Below are 22,300 nucleotides of genomic sequence, written 5' to 3' on the forward strand. Positions count from 1 at the left end.
ACACACATAAAAATACTTTAAAGGAATCAGGAATATAATGAAGATAGACACCCAAATACCAGGATTTTGTGTGAATACAGAAACTTCATATGTGTAGACATAGTAAGGAAATCTAAAAACTGATCTTGCAAGATATTCCCAGGCTCTAAATGGGAAATGCAAATGCTTCTACTTTTGGCCTCAGAAAGCCAACAATGTGGGTGCTAATTTTGATGCAGGTTTTCCCTGGGGCTAATCTCCTTCTGGCTTGTGAAAGTTCTTCTGACCTTAGCCCCCAAGGAAAAATTTCTTCCCTTACCCTAACCATGCCTCTGCAGCATGGCCTCATGTGGAAATCACACTGTGTGTGACTGGAGTCATAGGAGGGTCAGCCGTTACTTCCCGTTCCTTAAGGGAGATGATGTTAGGTTTGGGATACACTTAATAACCTTTAAAGGAAATTATCTTCAAGACAAATGGAGACAAAATAGATTATTTGTATCCCTTTTTTATTTATGATGTTCCAGATCAGAAGAAATCTGAAGTGAATGTCTGCAACCCAATTAAAGAAGCCACTCATTACAGGCTTATGCTATTAATGGGAAATAAAACTATACAACTGGTGGGTCTCTCTCTCTCTCTCTCTCTCTCTCTCTCTCTCTCTCTCTCTCTCACACACACACACACACACACACACACACACACATGCATTTAACTGAGAGACTGGGGACCTTAGCAACAGCTTTTCCATGGCAAACTTTATTTTAAAATGTTCCAGGCTATTTTTAAGAAGCTCCTATAGGAGTCCACTTAAGTTCTGCACTGTGGGGCAGAGAGGAGGCCAAGCTTGGTGGCTGTCTTGAGAAATCCAGAACCCTAAAAGGCAGATGCAGACAGAGGAAAAATGATCTCAAGGAAATATCATCAATCCAGGTTCAAAGATTAACTGATGATTTCTGTGTCCACGTAAGAAGTTAAGGAAACATGGAGTGTCCAAGGCACTTTGAGTTCCCAGAGGATGCTGGGGGATCCCAGCACCTTGGGGTGGGGGTGGGGGCGGGGTAACTTTCTTGGTCCCTGAGCCTCATGGCTCAGTCATGAACTTTTCTTGCCACTACATCCGTCAACAGAGAGTTTGAGGGGAGGCTTAGGTCTTGGCTGTTGATCCGCTCTGCACATTTTCGGTGGGTTATTGAGGCGGCTGTAGAGCAATTCAGAAATCTGTTTTAATAGCAAGGAGAATTGCTTTGTAGGTGAAAGTTTGATGTCACCACCATCTGCTTCCATGGTCCGGGACTGGAAATGTCTCTCAAGGGCCTAGTGAATGAGTAGAACTCGGGGTCACAGCTAGAGCTGAAAGGGGAGAATCTTCAGGGGCGACATTTGGCCCCTTAATTACATATGACCTCTTCAGCACTATAAAATGTGCAGGATAGGCAGGGGCAGGCGGATTATGAGTAGGAAGCAGGGTTGACCTAAATAGTGAGATCCAGTCTCCTAAATAAATAAATAATGGGCCTGGGACGGTGCACAAAGAACCTTGTGTTTTGTGCATTGCTCTGACTTTACAGAAAGGTGAAACTGTCTTCATTTAGTGAGGACCGTGCTTAAGGAAGAGTTATCTTGCCCTTCTGTGCACATTGGCATATTCTAATCCATAGAAATAGCAACTAATCTCTAAAGTGAATGCCTTTGGGTTCCTCTGCTGGGCACAGGGAATGGTTTGTATTTTCCTGAAAAGGGAACAGAATAGAAATTCTGTTAGGAACCCATCCTCCCAGAAGGTGTGGTATGAAAGACAAGTGTCCAGACTAGAGTGCTACCTAGTTCCATTCTCCTCGACCCCACCTTGGGGTCTGCGGGCTGCTTCAGACAGACCAGAGCAGAATCTCAGGTTTGTGTGGTTGAGCCTCACCTGTGAAACAGTCCCCACACAAGGTTCTGTTTGTGGCTCTATTCGTTAGTATGACTTCTACACTCATCCTCATTTTCCAAACTGTAGCAGCTGGAAGCAGTTTAATTCATATAAGACATATAGATAATGAAAGATTTAATGGCAGTGTTCATCTGTTTCCTACAGATACTTAAGTCTTTCTATTTACTCCCTTGTGGTGGCAGGGTCTTAGTCCAGAGTTCACAGAGAGGTGGCTCCGGCCCCACCCTCCTCCCAGTTGTGCACCAAGTGAGGCTGTTGAGTGTCCCAGGTGCCCGGTTCTAAACGGCAGTGTCTTCCAGATGCTTTGTCCCCAGCACTGATGCTTGCCCTGCCCTTCCACACCCCGTGTTCCCTTTGAAGCAAAGATTAAACCTTTCAGCAGTGGGATGAGGGCAGGAGGCACAAGAAATACTGTAATAAATACAGGAGCCCAGTTTGCCAAAAGGCTGGGCATCAGGAGGCTACCATGAAGTGGTTACATGAGCGTAGTGCTACTGTGTGCTCCTCAACGCAGAGTAGGCCTGTTTATAGACCTGAGCCACAATTTGCTGATCTGCTATAAGGGGAAAATGGCCTAGGGTTAGGCAGATTGTTCATTTTCCAAGACACCGTCCTTCGTGTCCTGTTGGACCAATCCATCTCAAAGTCCAAATTACAGGTCAAGAAACAGCTTTACACACAGGGTAGGAATAATTTTTAAAAGGTGGTAGTGTCTTGTTTAGAAAAATTCTAAAACACAAAAAAAGTTTGCTGTGAGCCTGGTATATTGGCACATGCTTGTAATTGTAGCTACTGGGAGGCAGAGGCAGGCCAAGGGCAAGTTGGAGGCCTGCCACTACAATCTGGCAATACCCTGCCTCAAAGGAATGTTTTTAAGGGATGGAGATTATCTTGTGCTTTAATTTGCTCCTTATTGTTGTGCTAAAACACTGTAACCAAAACTAACTTGTAGAGGAAAGGATTTATTGAGCTTACACGCCCTGATCACAGTCCATCATTAAAGGAAGCCAAGGTAGGAACTCAAGCATAGGAACTGGAAGGTGGGAACTGAAGCAGAGGCCATGAAGAAAAGCTGCTCTTTGGCTTGCTTCCAGACTCATGTTCAGCTCCCTTTCTTATACCTCCTGAGACCATCTCCCCAGAGTTGGTACCGCCCACAGTGGGCTGACTCCTCCCATATCAGTCAAGGACATGCCCACAGAGACATGCCTGCAGGCCAATCTGATGGAGGCATTTTCTCAACTGAGGTTCCCCCTTCCCAGATGACACTAGCATCTGTCAAATTGACAAAAAACTAGCAGCACCACCTTGCATGCACAAAGCCCTGGAACCAAGCTTCTGGGCCTACTTTGATTCTTTTGGAAGAATCTCCACAGATATCTTGATGATTTTTTTTTTTTTTTTTTTAAGGAAAACCATCTCTGCTCACACTTCCTTTTTAGTCTTATCCTTCCCTCCTCAGTCATTTCCTGAGAGAGTGTTAGCCCTCTGGCCTGCTTCCCAGCTTTTCCTGTGCTCCTCCATGCCTGTGACTCTCAGAAATGGGGCATTTTATGTGGAGGAAGAGTTCAGATAGAGTTCCCCCAGTCTTTGTCTTTGAAAGCCCCCTGGCTCTTCAACCCCTCCCACATGCTCCTTGCATTAGACAATGAAATCGGGAAGAAGACAGATCAGGTGGTACTGGAGGTAGCCGAAGGGATAGGACAGTGAATTCTTTAGAGTATTAACTCTAGTCTACATCCTGACAATTTTCAGAACCTAAGCATGTGTTAAAAGCTCAGAACGTAACAAAAAGGGAGAATGTCATTGTGTGTAAAGTTTGAAATAACTTTTAAACATTCAAAACACAAAGCCTCCTTTCTTCCCCTTTCTAAATGTCATCTAATCCCATCCTACAGAAAGAGACATCACTAAGAGACCTGGGCCTATTCCCACACACACTGTAGTTGTGGCTATAACATACTAAGATAAATGCATAAATGATTTTTTTCATAAAAACATGCTATTCATATTGGCTTGCCATTTGATATTTGAAGTCCACAATAAAGCAAGGGCATCTTTTATGGTCAGCTAGAGTGGCTTGACCCCGTCATTTTAAGTACTGCCTACTATGTGTATACCACCTGACGAAGGGCATTGAGCTTGTTTTGAGTCTTTTTTTCCCCCTTGGTCACTGTTGTGGCTAGTTTTATGTCATCTTGACACAAGCTGGAGTCATTTTAGAAGAAGAAACCTCAATTGGGAAAATGCCCCCACCAGACTGGGCAAGTCCGATGAATTTTCCCAACTGATGACTGATATGGGAGGCCTCAACTCACTGTTGCTGGTGCCACCCCTGGGCTTGTGGTCCTGGATAATACATGCAAGCAGGCTGAGTAAGCCATGGGGAGCAAGCCAGTAAGCAGCACCCCTCCTTGTCCTCTGCGTCAGCTCCTGCCTTGAGTTCTTTCCCTGATTCCTTTGATGACGACTGTGATGTAGAAATGTAAGCTGAAATAAACCCTTCCCTCTCCAAGTTGCTTTTGGTTTTATAACAGCAACAGAGACCCTAAGACAGTAACTATATTGTGGTCACCAGCCAATTTCACTTCTGAATCACACTGTGCGCTCTCCAGGACAGACTCCCAAAGTGGGCTCCTCTTCACTGTTCTCTGGGTGACTCCAGACTGTCTTCCATGAAGACCGCACTGGTCTTCAGCATAGTGGAGATGGTTCACCACACCCACCACCTCCTGGATATTGGGTGAGGTTAGTTATCTGTGCCCCACCCCTACCTGGCCTGAAGGGAGAGAAACGCCAGTCATGTTGAAACTTGATCAATGAGTTTGAACCATATCAACAGGAAGTGCTGCTACTTTCCCTCATGCCCGCATCAACACTCACGTTGTCTTTCCCAGCACTGGGAACTGAATCCAGGGCAGGTACTCTCCCACTACACGCTAGACCCCCAGGACGGAACTCCCCTTCATTAACCTGATTCCCCTCCAGTTCTCTTCCCGCGTCTAACCATGGACTGTTCCTCTTGAAAAACTCTCCATGCCTCCCCAGCCCATGTGGAGTAGAGTTTTAATTCCTGGGTCAGGCACTCAAGGCTTTTTCAATTAGGGCCAGAGACAACACTTCTGCATTCTAAATCATTTGCCTCCCCTCAGGTCCCAGGCTCTCACAGTCTCACACACCTTTGCTGTGTGAAGCACACATTAACCTGACCTGAGCAAATTGGATCTAGAAGGTTGCTTTCCAGAGTCAGTTGAGTTTCCCAAACCCTTGAGTGGATTTCTTAGTGTGTAAAATGAGGTTGTTGCTAACATGGGTTTGGGGAAGACAGGACAGCAAAGGCATCTTACCCATGACATGTGGCACCATTTCACAGTACATAGCTATTTCCCCAAGGAAGTGCCAGTTTCCTCGTCTCAGTGGCATAGAACACACCATGGTGAGGATTCTTCATCCTGGCTCAGACCAAGGTGCCAATCCACAGATGGAGAATGGCAGTGTGCACAGAATCTAGCCATTCAGGATGTACTTATCCACCTACTCTGAGAGGTATGGATTGTGGGACTTTGTAGGACTTCTATAACAAGCACAGCCACAGCTCTGTGATTCCCCAGTGCAGGGACTGGGACAGGAGAGGACACCTCACATACTCTTGAGTCTCCTAGGAGATACTATGAAACTTCATGGGAAGCCGGGCATGTGTTCCCTGCAGCTGAGTATCTTGGCGGATGGGTGGCCAGTTCTAGCCACTTATAGCCATTTGGTAGATAAGGCTTCCCTGTGATCTTCCTATGTCCTCAAAGCCCTCTTTGATGAGTTACCAATAGGACAAGAGAACTCTGGAGAGCAGCTGAAACCCAAGAGGCCTAAAAGTTGACAGGAATTTTCCAGAGTCCTTCTGGACATCTGGCAAGCATAGGACAAGCCCAGTATGACAGTGGCAGGTGTCAACAAAGAACTCTCTTATTCTCCTGCCCACTCCTTCTGGACCTGCAGCCATTGAGAAAGGAACCTGGCCCCACCTCAGACACCTTGCCTTCAGGGACCCGGAAGCTCATCTTGACTCAGGTCAGGAGCTGTGTGTTCTGATTTCAACTTGGGCAGTTTTGTCTTCTGTGGACATTTGGCCATCTTTAGAGACAAAATTGAGTGTCAAAAAGAGGGTGGAGTGAGGGAGGAAGATAGTGAATGTTTGCCAGGGCACAGCCTATTCATGGCATAGAATTGCCAGCTTCAAAGATGATAGAGAGCCCAGGTTGAGTGGCTCTATCTTAGTCACGCAAAGTGAAAGTTCCCTGGGGAAGAAGTGGGTGGACTAGAAATTTATGAGACCACACTCCTTAGGGCATGTGACTCTGAACGTGAAGATCGGGAGTCAGAATGGCTGTGTTCACAGCTTTGTTACACAACAGCCATAGGTATTAGGGTTCTCTAGAGGGATGTAGGGTTTACTAAATTGGTTTACACCATATGGTCAGAATAGTCCACCAACAGCAGCAGCACACTTGGAAGGCTAAGAACCTTGAGGCTGGGTGCAGCAACAGTTGGATAGCCCAGCAATGGCTGCCTCACACCAGACAGGCCATGATCAACCAGTAGTTGGTCCATCTACAATCTGGCACTGAAGGTCTGGAAGGTTCCAAGAAACCATCTTGTCCTCAGTTCATGTTGGAAGCCCAGAAAAAAAAAAAAAAAAAAAAAAAAAAAAAGGGTTTCTATACTGTCGAGTAAAGGGAGGCCTCCTCCTCCTTCTCCTCCTCCTGTGTCCTTCTGGGCTGCTACCAGAAGGTGCCACCACATTTGGGGTGGGTCTTCCCACATCCATTAAGGCCAATAAGACAGTCCCACACAGACTTGCCCACCTCAACTGAGGCACACACACACACACACACACACACACACACACACACACACACACACACACACACACACACACACACACACACACACACACACACACACACACACACACCCCTCAGGTGACTGTGAGTCATGACATGCTGACATTTCAAACCAGTCCTCCTGGGCAAGTGATCCTGGGTAAGTCACTTTATTCCATGAACCTCAGGGTCTGGAAAATAAATCCTGAAGAGAGTTGTGAAGGTCCTTAGGAATACCATACCTGCTAGAGTTTGGATCTTCAATATCCCTCAAAGGCCCATGTGTCATGCGTTGAAGACTTGGTCCCAGCTAGTGAGCCGTCTGGAAGGCGGAGGAACCTTTGGCAGTCAGGCCAAGAGGAAGGAGATTAGGTCACTGTTGGTGAAACTTTGAAGTGAATACTGGGGCCATGGTCCCTTCCTGTCCCTGTGTTGCTTCCTGGTTCCCATGAAGCCTCTTCTGAAACAGGCTTCTCCTGTCATGTCTTTTGCCACCAAAGGCCAAAAGCAGCAGGGCCAAGTGGACTGAAACCCTGACACTGTGAAGCCAAAATAAATACTTCCTCTGTTTAAGTTGGTTCTGACAGGTCCTTTGCTATAGTGACAGAAGGCCACTGCTCTGAAAAGCAGAGTACAGTAGAAGTCAGTTCTTACCATCTTTTTGGTGGAGAGGCCTTACCTACCTGCTAGGGCTTGGTGAGCGAGGGCCCAGTTGTGTAATAGAAAGATCTTGACTCCACAGAGAAGGGCCATCCCTGCAAGTGGTTACTTATTCCTTCTTGGCTACTAGAGGTCGTTCCCATGGAGTTCCAGGTGTTCTCAGTTGTTCTCAGGAGGGGGGCAGGGCAAGGAATCTCACGGAAGTCACTTGTGTGTCTTTTCGGTTGGATGGAGAAGGTGTCATACAATACAATAGTTTTCTTCTTCTTACTATTCCGCTGCAGCTCAGAGTTATTGCCAAATAACTGTCCCCACACCCTGTGATCTTGCAAGATCCTAGTTCTATCTGAGGCAGGTGGTAGAGACCTTCAGGCTCTGGTCTGAGAGCTGGGCTCTGGTTGTGGAGAGACTAGTTTTAATTGCACAATTAGTGGCAGTTGAGAAAAACAATGTACTTTGGCATTGTTTTTACAATTGTACTTTAGCAACTCCATTAACAACTCTCCTTGGATCCCCAGGGGCTCCATTGTGAGGTGTAGCTGTCGGGCTGGGCCAGTTTGGGGTGTCTGCTCACCTTGCCTGGCCAAGCATTAAGTAGCTGGTTATGCCTGAGCGAGGAAAAGAGCCTGACAGACTGCTCTCTGCCTTCAGGTGCCCCCAGTAAATATGCCTATGACCAGACTCCTGGCCCCACTCCACACACTTCACTCAGATGTCAGTCACTTGTTATTTTGCAAATGCCTTCTCCACACATTTTTATCTCTGGGCAGGAGAGATTTGAAACCCAACAAACTATTGTTCATAAACCAGAAACGAGGCCCCTGGTTGTGAAAATAGGAATTCCTCCTGTGTACTGCAGCCTGACCGTGCGCCTGGTGCTGCTGCAGGAGTGCGGTGTTGTTCTTTATAGGGGTTGACTGTGATCCAAAGGGTGAAGAACCAGCTGGGTCTTCACCAGCGCTCACCATCCGGGAATATAAACAGGACGGTTTAGAGTGATGTTTTAGAACGCATTCCATTTTAGTTATTTAATATGTGTGTATATACTTACAGGCAGATGTCTCATGGCGCTTGGGTGGAGGTCAGAGGACAACTTTTGGGATATGGTCCTTTCTTTCCAGCATCTATGTCCTGGGTGGGGGTGGGAGTGTCAAAGTGGGAGTCTTCAGGATTGGCAGCCAGTGCCTTTACCTACTGAGCCATCTCACCATCCTGAAGAGCTTTTTTTCTTCCCATCTTGTGGGTTTGAAGGCTGAGAGAGAAGCTGTGTAGGTCAGACAAAGGTGAGTTTCTGGGTTGTGGGTGGAAATTAAAACCGCAAGAGGCCTGAGGCTGAGGAAGCAGAGTCAAGCCAGGAGCTCCTGCCGGTGCCTCGGGACCTGAGAGGAAGTCATAGGGTGAGGACAGTGAGGTCCTTGTGGCCTTGCCTGTGATGGGTATCACCCTGATCCTTGGGAGTAGAGAAGACAAATGGCCATCAGAAAGGCGATGAAGCTAGACCCCAGGGTGCACCCCTGGAGGCTGTGGGCGGGGCACAGAGAATGGGAAGGAGCTGCCAAGTGAGAGAGGGGACTTCCTTCAGTGTCCCTTTCTGCCCTTCCTCATTGCATTGTGGAAACAGCTCTGAGGCAAAGGCCTACCTTGTCTTTCTGTGTGGGCAGGAAGCTAGACTCCTCTTCTTGACTAGTGTCTGGCACCTGGTGAGTCCCGGTGATCTTATACTTGTTTTTTCTATTTTTTATTTACTTTTGTGTGCTTATGTGTCATATGCTGGTGTTTGTGTTCTTGTGTATGTACATGTGTGAATGAGCCTGTGGGTATCTTCCTTAGTTGATCTCCATCTTATTTTTTGAGTGTAGGTCTCACTGAACCTGGACCTGACCAATTGGGCAAGACTATATGGTCTAAGCTCCAGGGGTCATCCTATCTCTGCCTGCCCAGCATTAGGATTATAAGTGCATGCCACCTTGTCTGGCTTTTTGATGTTGGTACTACGGTTTTGAACTCAGGTCTCCATGCTTGCATGGTAGGCAGTTTACCTCCTGAGCCATCTCTCCAATCCCCTTGTTTATCCTTTTTATTGAAGGAGAATATAGGTAAAGAAAAATTCATAATGGTTTTCAGTGAAGCAGTGAATTTCTTTTTCTTTTTTCTTTTTTTTTATGGTTTTTTTTTCAAGACAAAGTTTCTCTGTGTAACAGCCCTGGCTATCCTGGAACTCACTCTGTAGACCAGGCTGGCCTTGAACTCAAAGAGATCTGCCTGCCTCTGCCTCTCAAGTGCTAGGATCAAAGGTGAGTGCCACCACCGCACGGCTCAGAGCAGTGACTTTCAAAGTTAGGGAAAATACAAGGTGAGATTTCTGTGAGTGCCCAGTCTCAGAATCAGCCTGTCAGTACATAATCTTGTTATAGTTTCTGTTCAAAGACACTGTATTTATATGTATCCTCAATCTATTAGCTTTGACCTCTCAGCTAACAGCACTATGACTCATGCCTGGAGTACCTTTGTAAGCACATACTCTCCTATGTGATATTTCAAGGCACAGTTCCAGGACACCCTCCAAAGCCACAGAGAAACCCTGTCTCGAAAAACCCAAAAAAAAAAAAAAAAAAAAAAAAAAAAAAAAAAAAAAAAAAAAAAGAAGAGCTGAAGTCCTTCATACAGGACTTAATATAAACTTTGTCTATTCCCAGGACACAAGGTCCATGTCGTCCCTAGAGGTCCCCTTAGTATCTGATTGTCATTTCCATGCCCATCATGTAATTCAGGACTGTAGCTGGGGACCTAAAAAGCCAGCAGACAGGACTGAGTGGAGTTTACTGAAGCACAGAGATCCCCAGTTCCGGCTTCAACCACTTGAGAGACCTGTTTGATAATACATTCACTTTAGATCAGAGGTCTTAGAGAGAAACACAGGCCTCTTCCTGCAGGAGACACTTTTAAAACCGGGGGATGAGCTGTAGATAGACATTTTTACAATGACAGTTCGGGCCTGGAAAGATGACTTCAGTCAGTTAAAATATTTGCCTTACAAGCATGGGGACTTGAACTGAATCTCCAATACCCATTTGCCTATTAACCCAGTATTGGGGGTTGAGGACTCTGGGGCTTCCTGGCCAGCCAGTCCAGCCATATCAGTGAGCTCCAGGTTAGGTGAGTGATCCTATCTCAAACAATAGGGACTTAAGAAGACACTTGATGTCAACCCCTGGCCTTTATACATGGGAATTTATGCATATCACACACACACAAACTTGTATGCACTCATGGACACACGCACCCACGGAATATGTACATATGCAGATTGTTGCTTCAAGGAGGGCAGCTTACACCAAATTTTTAAGAAGTGAAGACAGCATCCTGTTTCAAGTTTGCTTGGAACAGAACATCTGCTTTATTTTCTCAGCCAAAGAAGCAGGGGGTCACTGGAGTTCATGTCCTCCAGCTCATTGCTTTCCCACCCACAGCTGTGTTCTTGACAGCTATAAGCATCCAGGCTTAGCTTTGTGCCAGGTGTCATGTGGGGTGTGGCCCACCATTTGAGTCTCACTCTCCCCCCCCAAAAAAGCTGGTCACTTCTAGGATTCTTTCTGGAAAAACAAAACACAAACCAAAACAAAAAGCAGTATCTTAAGTTTGAATTTTAATAGGCACCAAAACTAAGAAAAAGGAGTGACTCAAAGTGGTGGATAGTGTTTGCCATCTGTTGGACAAACAACCCAGGAATGGTTCAGTGGTTAGGATTTGGGGAAGAGACTCATTGTAAATCTTCTAAATAACAGGTAGCTCAGCCACAATGTTAGGAGATACTGGGTCCATAAATAAGCCCACTGCCTTAGTTTCCCCACCTTTCAAAAGAGATTAGGAAACAGAAATCGACAAAATGGTTGTTTACATTTATTTATCAGAAACAACAAAATAACAATGGCAGCAGCCAGTGCCCTTCAGCACACATTGGGAAAGAGAACAGCTGACAGGTGGCAGGCCCTGTGCTGGGTGGGGGGGGGAGATTACTTCATTGACTCTTTACAAGCATCTAGGAGGTGTAGCTAGTAGATCGTCTGGTGGAATTTTTACACCTGCATTGACACCCACTTTCAAGGGGTTTGTCTGCCCAAGCCTTAAACCCAGCCCTAGGACAGGCTGTCCTGAGGATTAGTGCTTTACACACATCTTCCCACATAGATCTTGAGGGAAGAGTATGTTAATGAGGAGGAAGGAATTTTGCAAAAAAGAACCAATATATCAACTGCTCCTTTGAAGGAATCCCATCCTTAATAACAGAATGATGTTGTTTTCCCATACGGTCGGTCGGTGGAGTTGTTTGGGGTGAGCTATGGAGCTCTCTGGCTCCCCACAGCTGTAGTACTTTGCTGGCTGGAAGTGTTAGTCTAGGTTTGTTCTAAGTCAGACTAGATTGCTCTCTTCCCTGGCAGCTGTACATGGGGAGTCAGCCTCTCCCAGACCCTCAGCAAAGGGATCGCACAAATCCCAATATGTGGTTTCTGGTTCTCTGTCAGAGAAATGCCTGCCTCTGCCCCTGGTTGCAGACCTAGGTGTACCTGACAACCTAAAGCCCTTGTCATTCCGGGAGGAGGAGCTGAGGTGTCAGAGAACTTTAACCAAATCCCCGAGAAATTAAGGTCTTCTGTCCATTGAGGCAGAAAGATAAAGGAGTGTTTGCCTCTGGTTTTACTTGAACTGACACCACATCTATATTATCTTGGGGTTGACCTTCTGAATAGATTTAATCCCAGAAGACATTTGATGTTGCAACCTTGACCCTGAGAGTTCATGCCTTAAGCTGTCACAAGCTCTTTGGCTCCTGAAGTCTTCTGTATGCTGCCCACAGTCTGTTTCTTCATTCCCCTCTCTCGCCCTCCCCAGCTGGGGTAGAACACAGACCCAGAACACCTGCCTCCAATGTGGCTGTCAAGTGCAGAGAGTGGGGGTCATGGAGGTCACTCAGGCCTGTGTTACAGAGCAGAATGACTGTCACCAGCTCTGCCCATACTTACTTGTGACAGAGATGCAACATCTGTGAGGCTTGGCATTGTGGGAAGTGCCAAGTTGGGGGAAATATAGAAACCATGAAGGAAAGAAATGGTTGATGAGAGATCTTGGCCACTTGCTCCAGTCAGTGTTTAGTGGAGCTGCCCATATGGGTCCCTGTCTCATCCTGGCACCACTGCAGGGTTCACCTACTGCTGTGGGTCAGCATGTGTAGACACACAGGCACATACCAGTGCAGTTGGAAACATTGCCACCCTACAGACAGGCAGCTCAGGGGGCAAGCCCTCTGTGTTGGAATGGGATCCTATCAGCATACTCCTGATACAAGGAAAGAAAACATTAATTCCCACCAAGCTTTATGTGGCTGCTTTGTGTAAAAGACTATAGTTTCCGTGCAAAGACTGGGGAAAGAGAATGAGTTGTCACAGGCCCACTGAGGTGTCAGCCTTGGGTCTGGTCCAGTAGGCCCCATCCTTGATCCAGCCCCAGAGTCCCAGCTTCCTTCAATGGTCTCTTCTTATACCAATCCCCCTTACGGGCTATTCCACGTAACTTTTCTGCTCATTTCTTTTAATTTTTTTTTTCTTTATGTGTACAAGGGTTTTGCTCCCTGTTTGTCTGTGCACCATGTGTATGCCTGTAGAGGCCAACGAGGGTGACATATGACATAAACCCTGGAGTTCCAGATGGTTGTGAGTCACATGTGGGTCCTCTGGAAGAGCAGCCAGTGATGTTAACCACTTATCCTCCCAGCCCCCTTTATGCTCAGTTTAAAAGTTTTAGCCCGAAATTTAAAAATCTTTTAGCTCAAATGAAATTATTCGTGTGTATGGCATAAAGAATTTGCCAGAACTTGTTCCTTTGAGTAAGAGGTGACCAGAGTGCTAGGGAGACCGTCCACGGACATACTAGATCTGCTGCTGGCTGAGGCTGCCCTGGTCCTGAACAAGTTTCTTCTCTGCATCTGATTTAAAACTGGAATGGCGAGTTCTTCTGGTTGTGTCAGCCGAGAGAATTAAGTTCAAATCCAGTGAGAAATTTTCATCTATTTCCAAGTGAGGCAGCTGCCTCTCTCTGTGCAGCACACAGTGGGATGGGGCTGGTGAGGGGTGAGGGGTGAGACACTTGAGAGAACCCCTGGTCACGAAGGGTAAAGAAGTGATGAGAGAGCAAAGAGGACCCTTTGAGAAAAAAGAAGACACCAGAGAGAGCCTCTAAGTATTTTGTAGAGAACAGGAGAGAAATACAGTCTGCTAAACATTCAGGCACCTCGCACTTTCTGTGTCAGCTAATGACGGGCCGGCCTCTGGGTAAGGAATGAAGCTTGAAATGATTTTAGACATGGCATCCATCCCACAAAGGGAGCATTGTTAGGACACTGTTGTGTTTACCACCTTGAGTAAATCAGGGATAGGGAGCATGGCTGGTCCCAAATGAGGACTGTCATACATTCTATCTATCTCCTTCTAGACAGATTGCCCTGGTAGAAATTAGTTTTAAAATGAATGTTGAGGTGGCAGTCACTATATATATTATAATATATTGTGGCTCAGACCAGAGGAGATAATCTCTTTGATGCATCTTTAGAAAAAACAAAAGTCTGCTGAAGAAGAGAAAAAATGTCATCAGAGATGCTTTGGCTCAGGGGGTTAGGGAAAGTGGGGTCTCTCCTAGACTCCACTCCTCAACCCCACCTCCCCTTGCCCCCTGGGCCAAGGCAATACAGTACTCCTTACGTGGGAAAGAAGATGGAGATGAGACTGAAGGAAAGGGGGAGTGTCTAACTAACCTTGCTTCCTTGTTGCCTTTATCACAGAAAAGGGTCAGCCTCCTGCTGCTACAGGTCCTGGGGCTGATGGGCAACCCACCCCACCCTGGATCACCATGGCCCGGCAGAAGCGAAGAGGGGCCCCAGACCTTCCTGTCAACCAGGAAGACAAGCCTGGGCCACGGATCCTGAAGACAGAAACTGGAAAGCAAACCCAGGTGCTGAGAGAAAACACTGTTTCTGTGGAATTCGGGGTGGGGCTGTTGGCAGGGTGGGTGGGGGCAGGCACTGTGGTGATCACAGAGATCCTACATGGGCATCACAGAGCCAATGCCTATGGTGACCGCTGATGCGAACTTGGGGACTAGTGAGGCCAAGTCACTATGTCAGCTTCTAGCCCCCATAGAAGAACAGTCTGCCTGTGTGGGCTGTTAAGAAGGCAGTGGAGACAGTTCTGTGCTCTGGCCTCCTAGGCAACGCAGCTCAGCCTCTGGAAAAAATTGAAGAGAGTTAAAACAACGTCTCCCCTTAGAGACACGGTGACACTGTCACCAGATCCATCTCAGCTCATTGTGCAGTGATAAATGAACCCCGTTCCTGCTGCTGCCTGCTGGGTTCCCTGATTCCTCACCTGGGGCTGCACAGCTAAAGCCCAGAGTTGCATTATGTATTCAGCTGAAAACAGCTTTCATCAACCCAAACAACTGTGCTTAGGAGTGTGCTGTGCCTTAGCTATTGTAGCCCTCTACTAAGCAGCACTATAAGTGGGAGCCTGCTGTGGTAGGACCTGTTTCCCTTCATGCTAATGCATCCTTGGTTGTAGCCACGGCTGGAGACCTCTATGTAGTGCAGGGGCAGGGAAATTCAAGAAGGAACGGTTAGCCCATTTCAACTTGTGCCATTTACCATGTGTCACAAAGCCACAAAAGGATTTCCAAACTGAAGCCATTTGGCTTTCACAGTGAATCCTTGCTGTCCACCATCTGGGGCTGAGGCTATGTTGTAGGTGCAAGGAAGAAGCCACCATGCAAATGTGGGCAGGAAGGGGCTGGCACAAGTCAGAGCTCTGGAATTTTGATGGGTGACATTGGTGAGCTGGTGCCCGGAGCCCAGAAAGTGCCAGCAGCATGATTCATCTTGAGAGAGACTTCTTGTTGCCAAGCCACTCTGGGTGTTTACCCCTCTGAGTCTGTAGAGCTGGACAGCATGTGTGTCATTCTGTGTCTCCATAGGACTCTGTGAAGCAGGGTGACTTTGTCCGAAGCAAATCTTTCCTGATGACCCCTGTGAAGCCTGCTGTGACCCAGAGGCAGGGGTCAAAGCTGAGCCCCAAGGAGGGACTACAGAGAGGAATCTCACTGTCCCATCAGAACTTGGGTATGAGATTGGCATGAATTTGCAAACACTTTGCTGTCATTATAATCAAATTATTCCTGCAGTTGGGAATTTGTTTTGTTGAATCGTTTTTTGCCATGTTGAGCTGGGCCTTTTTTTTTTTAATGCAGCTTTTATTGAGATGAAATTCACACATCATAAAACTCACCCATTTTAAATGTACATTTCAGCGGATGTATCTTACAGTGAGCCTATGTATATTTGTAGAGTCCTGCCGCCCTGGTGGCAATCCAAGAATAGAACATTCCCTCACACTGGAAAGACACTCATGCCCATTTGTCATATTCCCTTCCCTGGTTGTAGGTAAGCACTAACCTATTTATGTCTCTGTAAGATTTGCCTTTTTGGGAACATGAAAGCATAAAATATGGGCTCTTTTCTCTGCTGTTTTTGAATGCGATTCCGAGCTCACTGCGGTAGCATGTGTCAGTTTTCTCTTTTAATGCTGCTGGACATTGAGCCCAGGATATTGTGCACACTAATCAAATACTGTACCACCCAATAACACCCCAGTATTTTCTAAATTTTATTTATTTTGCATTGTAAAGACACAAGAACCTAACTTCCCAAGCTGTCTTTTAATGTGTGATTGTGAAGGTATTAGGCTTGGTCCAATGGGCAGCCTACCTCTAGGGTTCTGTGGTCAGACCCAGCACATTTCAACCCATTTTGCCTCTAGAACCATCTAAGCCTGCTCCCATGCTCTTTCAATCATATACACACCATACCTGGTGCTTGAGTCTTCACACATTTACATATTAATGGATTGTGTATTCCGAAACACAGCAGAGACTGTAACATGTATTTAAAACTATTCAAGAGGCTTAGTGAAAATCCACACTCCTGTCTCCTGCTTTTGTTTGTTTTGTCTCTTTACCAGCAGCTCAGGCTGCAGCGATGACAGAGAAGGAGTTGCATCAGCTGAAGAGAGCCAGCTATGCAAGTACAGATCAGCCATCCTGGATGGAGCTTGCCAGAAAGAAATCTCAAGCTTGGAGCGACATGCCCCAGATCATAAAATAGATCGGCAGCCTGCCGATGAAGGATGTCCACCGCATTGACTGGCTACTTAGTTTAAACTGCCAATAAATCATGGCAAACAGACTGTGAAACTTAAGATTGATTTTTGTCAACGAATGATGATGTGTTCGGGGAAGAGAGAGGAACCAGGCAGAACAAAGAAGACGAGGCAGCCTCAGTCCTGGGACAGAGGGGTTGCAGTAAGAGGAACCCTGTAAAAGCTCCTTCCTGTGCTGAGGTATCAATGTGACCCTTCAGAATCCCCCTTCCAGCAAGTGGAAATGAGGAGTGCACATGCTGGGTGTCCTTTAAGAACAGAACCAGAACTTCTTAGGAGTCCCAGGTCTGCTTTGTCACTTGTCATCAGCCAGTGCCTCTGGCCACTGTCTTGCGTGGACCATTGTCATCTTTTGTGTTTACTAATAGGCATGATGTTTATGGTAAAGCAGGGATGCCATTTACAAGAGCAGCTACATAACAAAACAGTTTCCTGAAGATATCCACCCTTGAGAAGGGGAGGATGGCACGTGGCAGGGTTTGTCAATTCATAGACTGATTCCAAAAATAATTTTTAAACTTTTCCACTAGGCATCTGTGTCCTGAACCATTGCACAATGCATTGCCTGTTTAATAAAAGGTTTCAAACATGCTTCTGCTTTGTGTGTAAATGTTATTTCTGCTCACGGGGAACATCCTGATACTGAGTTAAAGGCTTTCCTTCACACCTCACTGAAAATCCTGGCTGGATTGGGTGTTTGAGCCTTGGTGGTGGTGGTGGTGGTGGGGGTGGTTTGTTTGTTTTCATTGTTCTAACAGAACATTGGTATTCTTTTTAGGAAGAAAGAAGAGTATGTAGGCTTTTTCCCCCTCATTTTCTCTATGTATCAATCACAACATTGTTAAGAATATAAAATTCTTAAAGGCTGTCTTAGTTTGCTTTCTGTTGCTGTGATAAACAACATAACCAAAAGCAACTTGGAGAGGAAAGGTTTATTTTGGCTTGCACATCCCAGATCACAGTCCACTCAGGGAAGACATGGCTGGAGCTCGGAGCAGATATTGAAACAGAAGCCATGGGGACTGCTTGTTGCTCATGGCTTGCTCAGCCTGCTTTCTTGTACAACCCAGAACCACTGGGATGACACTGCTGGAAGTGAGCTGGACCCCCCCACATCAGTCATTATCCAAGAAATGCCCTTGCAGACTTGATGATGTGCTATCTAATGAGGTATTTTCTCAGTTGAAGTTTCTTCTTCCCAGATGACCTTGGTTTATGTCAAGTTGACATAAAATAAAATAATAAGTAAATAAATCTAACCAGGTCACAGTCAATCCTTTATTGCATTCCACTTATCCAACCTGTATATTCCTGTTGGCAACTGGATCACTGGTACAAGAGACAGATAGGCAGAATGTGGTGAAATTGGACTGGAACAAAACTTCAGGATCTTGGGGTTTCAATATAATTGTTCTTTAAAATAATTCCAGTTTGTTCTTCTCCAAAGGCCAGTCTCCATGAGAGTTAGTTCAGCTAGACTCAAAATCAGTCCAACATCACAATATATTGTATTGTAATTTGATTTTATGTGTCCTAAGGGATGCCATTTTTAGTCTATTTTCTAGCCTCTTGAAAATTATTTTTCTAGCTGTTAGTACTACACAATTTTATTGCATCTGCCTCTGTTGAAAAAAGTCTTGGGACAGTTTTTCCCCCCAGCCAAATTGATTCATCAATGACATTCTCGTAGAGAACATAAAACCCAAATTCTACAATGACTGTGTCTACACAAGGACTCTAAAGTTTCGGCATTAATAGTTTTAGCTAGAGACAAATGAATTTGTTTGTGCTTACCCTAAACCATCATTTCTGTGACCAGCGGATCATTTCAGAGGAACCCTTTGGAGGCAGTGGTCTCACTTTAGCATCAAGGTGGAGCAGTTCAGTGTTGATTAAGTAGGGCTTACCATTCCCTGTGTTTCAGGGTGGGGCAACCCAAAGGTTGTAGGTTTTTAGGGCCACAGGTAAATTCAGTAGGTGGTGTAACACGACTTCTAATAGGTCTTAATAATAAAAGCCCAAAGTCAGATAATAGGGGGTAAAAGCTGAAAGATCAGAGAAGCAGAGCAGCCAGCCACTGGAGCTCTCACCTTCTCACCTCTACGAAATCCTCAGACTGAAAAAAGACAGTAAGTACCTGTCTCCTCCCTCCTATCCTCCTCTCTCTGCCCGACCATCTCACTTCCTATCTGTCTGTACAGACCTCTAGACCTCTATGGCTAGCTCTGCCCTCCGGTCTTCAGACAAGCTTTATTTCTTAGAGTATAAACAAGATATCACCACATGGTGGGATGATGACAGCCCATAACCACCACCTTCTGTGTGGGGATTGGCGTCTTCTACTCTGCTAGAAGAGCCAAGGCTCAACGACGATTATCTAGAAGTCTGGAGTGGCAACAAAGATGGGGAAAACCTTGGAGGAATCACCAGCCTTAATTCTCCTGAGAAGACTGGGCAATGCTTGAAGTATGTTAGACACATTTTTAACAACCATCTCTTCAGTCCTTGGGGTGAGTACTTATTTCCGCTTTGCAGATGAGGAGACTGAGGCACATTGAAGCTAAGGCCATTGAGGGCCTACATTTTTAAACCACACTGTGAATCATCACTCCTGTCTTTGTTTTTGCTTTTCAGAGCTGAGGCCTAAACCCTTGTGTTGCTAGGCAAGCACTATACCACTGAGCTAAGTCCCCAATGCTAACATTCCTGTTTTTAAAATGCAGTAGTACAGGAGTGAACCTTGTCCTCAAAGACAATGTGAGAGCATACTGAACTTGACCTTGAGAGCTCCTGTCTTAGGAACAAGTATGTACCTCATGCTGTCTCCTTGGTGACCACCTTTGCCCTCATTTGTTAACTCCTTTATAAGAATGAGAGACAGTGTTGGCTTTTGGGGGCTTTAATTTAGTCATTTTTTAAAGTGCCCGCACACTTGAACAATGTGTAATGTTTGTAACTTCCATGAAAGCTCCCTATAAGGGTCTCGACAGTGGAGTTCAGCCCCATGAAAACTCTGTTTTTGTGGCACACCCGTTTGTTTTTGTTTTTGTTTTTATGGGAAATGGATACAGTGACTAGACATTAAATATTCAAAAATCAAAGGAAAGTACTTGTAAGGACAATGATGAGCCTAAAATACAGGTTGGCTGTAGCCAAGTGGACACTTGAGGTTGGAGTAGGGGTGGCTGATGAGGTAGTCTAATTATATAGCTGATCCTGGTGGCCTGGGCTAAGGTAATGGTCTAAGTGGGTGTGTTTGATGGGATATGAGAAGAAAAGAATATAAGTAAGGGTTGGTGCCTAAATTCTTGGCTGGAGTTCTTCGTTGAGTGGGGAAATCATTTACAGAAACAGAGCTCGAAAGTGAAATCCACAGAAAAGAGGACATCTTAAATGACCTCCCATTAAGTCACCAAATAAATACATCATGTCCACAGATGGAGTTATAGATTTGGGAGATCTCAGTTTGAAACAGAAATTCAGGTCTGGAAGAGGAAGAGGGGTTGCTGCCAGGACTGAACTAGGGGTGCCCTGACTCTAGGGGTCCAGGGAAAGCAGATATATCCAATTTGCCTTTGGAGCAAGAAAGAAAAGCTGAGCAGAGAGAGGAAACAGAAGAGTGTTGGGAAGGGGGTGAGGCTGAGATCTGCTAGATGACTTTCAGCAAGGAGAACAAGAGCTGGTTCTGGGCACCCAGAAGGGTGACCTTGATGGAGCCCCTTTCAGGGTGCTGCTGGGGAGAGGCTCAGATGAAGTAGCCTATTGGTGCATCGGCTAGAACTAACTTTCAAGAGCTTCTCTGTGAATGAAAACAGAGTTGTGTGACTCACAGTTTTGTTTGTGTGTTAGAAGGAACATACAAAGGGATTTATGTGTAAGTAGAAATGAACTTAGAGGAGAGAGGAGAAAAATCAATCGTGAGGCTGGTCTTTTGGAAGCATCCCAAACTCCCCATGGGTTTGGGCAAGGATGAAATACTCACATCTTGGAAAGCTCTTGTTCCTGGAAATGGATGCCCCATGTTCTGGTCCAGTTGGCATGCAATGGACAGCCAGCCCAGTGTAGTGACTGACAGTCTGATCAAAGTGTCCCCTGCTTGCTCGGCTGCTGACCTGTTTTCTTTACCTTGGTGCCAACCAAGCTTCATGGTGAGAAGGAATGGATAGGGTGTTAGCAGGGTGTATACAGCTCTAACATCCCACAGCTCATTCACTGAGTCTGTGGTCCCTTTCTCCCTTAAAGAGCAAAGTAGAATTCATGTAGATACCTGCAGATTTCATGCTAGGGAAACACAAAGCTGTCACCACAATTCTTGGGCATTCTTCTCCCCACTCTGCTCTGCACTTGGGAAGCCTGCATTTTTGAGGGATTGTTGCTGTCTTACCGCAAAAGTGGCTCCTTCAGCAGTCTGCAGAATTCCATGTACACATGACATTCCTGTGTGTCTAAGTGTGTGTGGCTGGGGGCGGGGGGGGGGGGCTGTGAACACACGTTCATCTCCATCAACATGGAGTGTGTGTCTTCATCACTTCTCTGTCCCTTCCCCCCCCCTTTAATGCCTGGATCTGATTGGTTAGCCTGCTTAGCCAGCAAGCTTCAGGATCCCCCTGTCTCTGCTCCCTACCACTGGGATTACAGGAGTGCACCCAGCCCCACACTTGATAGCCTTTGTCTGGATGGCGCCCATTAAACATGAGGGCGTTTGTGAGCATGGTGGTTTTCTGGGTGTGAGGAGACACAGCTTTCTTCTTTTTCTTTTTTTTAAGATTTATTATATACACAGTATTCTGTCTGCATGTATGCCAGATCTCATTATAGATGGTTGGGAGCCACCATGTGGTTGCTGGGAATTGAACTCAGGTCCTCTGGAAGAGCAGCCAGTGCTCTTAACCTCTGAGCCATCTTTCTGGCTTTCTTTATCTTCCCGGTCCCATAGCTCTAGCCACCCACAGCAGGACAAATCTCCCTTGGTTATCTCAAGTGCATCAGTTCATCTACACACATATGCCACTCCAAGTAACTAACAGAGAGCTTCTCCCAAACAAATGGCATCGTCTCACTGACAGGAGTCGTGATGGATGGAACTTTCTCAACTCCATTCAAGCCTGTCCTTTGATTAATGCTGAATAGCACCAACAACAAGATCTGTGTTTCCCAGCATGGCCAGCCTGGACTCCATCTATCTGAGTTGTCACATTTCTCAAAACAGCCCTGGTATCAGACTGACTGTCAACAGCCCTGAAGATCTCCCTGCTTTAGCTAGCTTCCAGTAAGCTGAGAGTCGTGGCTGCTGCTCCAGCTTTGTCAGCTGCCAGCTTGAGGATAACCAAGGCTTCCTGTGCAGGCTAGAGGGAGGAAGGGTATCTGTTTAGTAGGTGAGAAATCAATGAGATGAAAATGCACACAGCAAATATGCAGCCCCCTGACACCCTAGAGAAGATGCACTTCAGCTTTGAATAAGTCTGGAGTGGAAAGTGGAGGGAGAGACTAAATGGAAGATATTCTTTATACTGGAGCCTAGGAGAAAACAAAATTTTTTTTATGGCGGTGGCTTAAAATAACAAGCAAGTATTTCAGGCTGTGAATTTAAA

General features: G+C 46.0%; 1 protein-coding gene across 2 annotated transcripts in view; it reads left to right on the top strand.

Moving 5' to 3' along the window:
• Positions 1-17,278, top strand: part of Cracdl (CRACD like) — a 39,480-nt gene extending 22,202 nt beyond the window's left edge. For both annotated transcript variants that reach the window (XM_035453217.1, XM_035453218.1), the window contains exons 7-9: positions 14,285-14,472; positions 15,469-15,613; positions 16,515-17,278. In XM_035453217.1, coding sequence (XP_035309108.1) covers positions 14,285-14,472; positions 15,469-15,613; positions 16,515-16,654 — 473 coding nt within the window. In that variant the 3' untranslated portion in view covers positions 16,655-17,278. The remainder of the gene's footprint in view (positions 1-14,284; positions 14,473-15,468; positions 15,614-16,514) is intronic.
• Positions 17,279-22,300: the final 5,022 nt, after the last annotated feature.

The sequence above is a fragment of the Cricetulus griseus genome, assembly GCF_003668045.3.
Source record: "Cricetulus griseus strain 17A/GY chromosome 1 unlocalized genomic scaffold, alternate assembly CriGri-PICRH-1.0 chr1_1, whole genome shotgun sequence".
In the NCBI taxonomy this organism is placed as follows: Eukaryota; Metazoa; Chordata; class Mammalia; order Rodentia; family Cricetidae; genus Cricetulus; species Cricetulus griseus.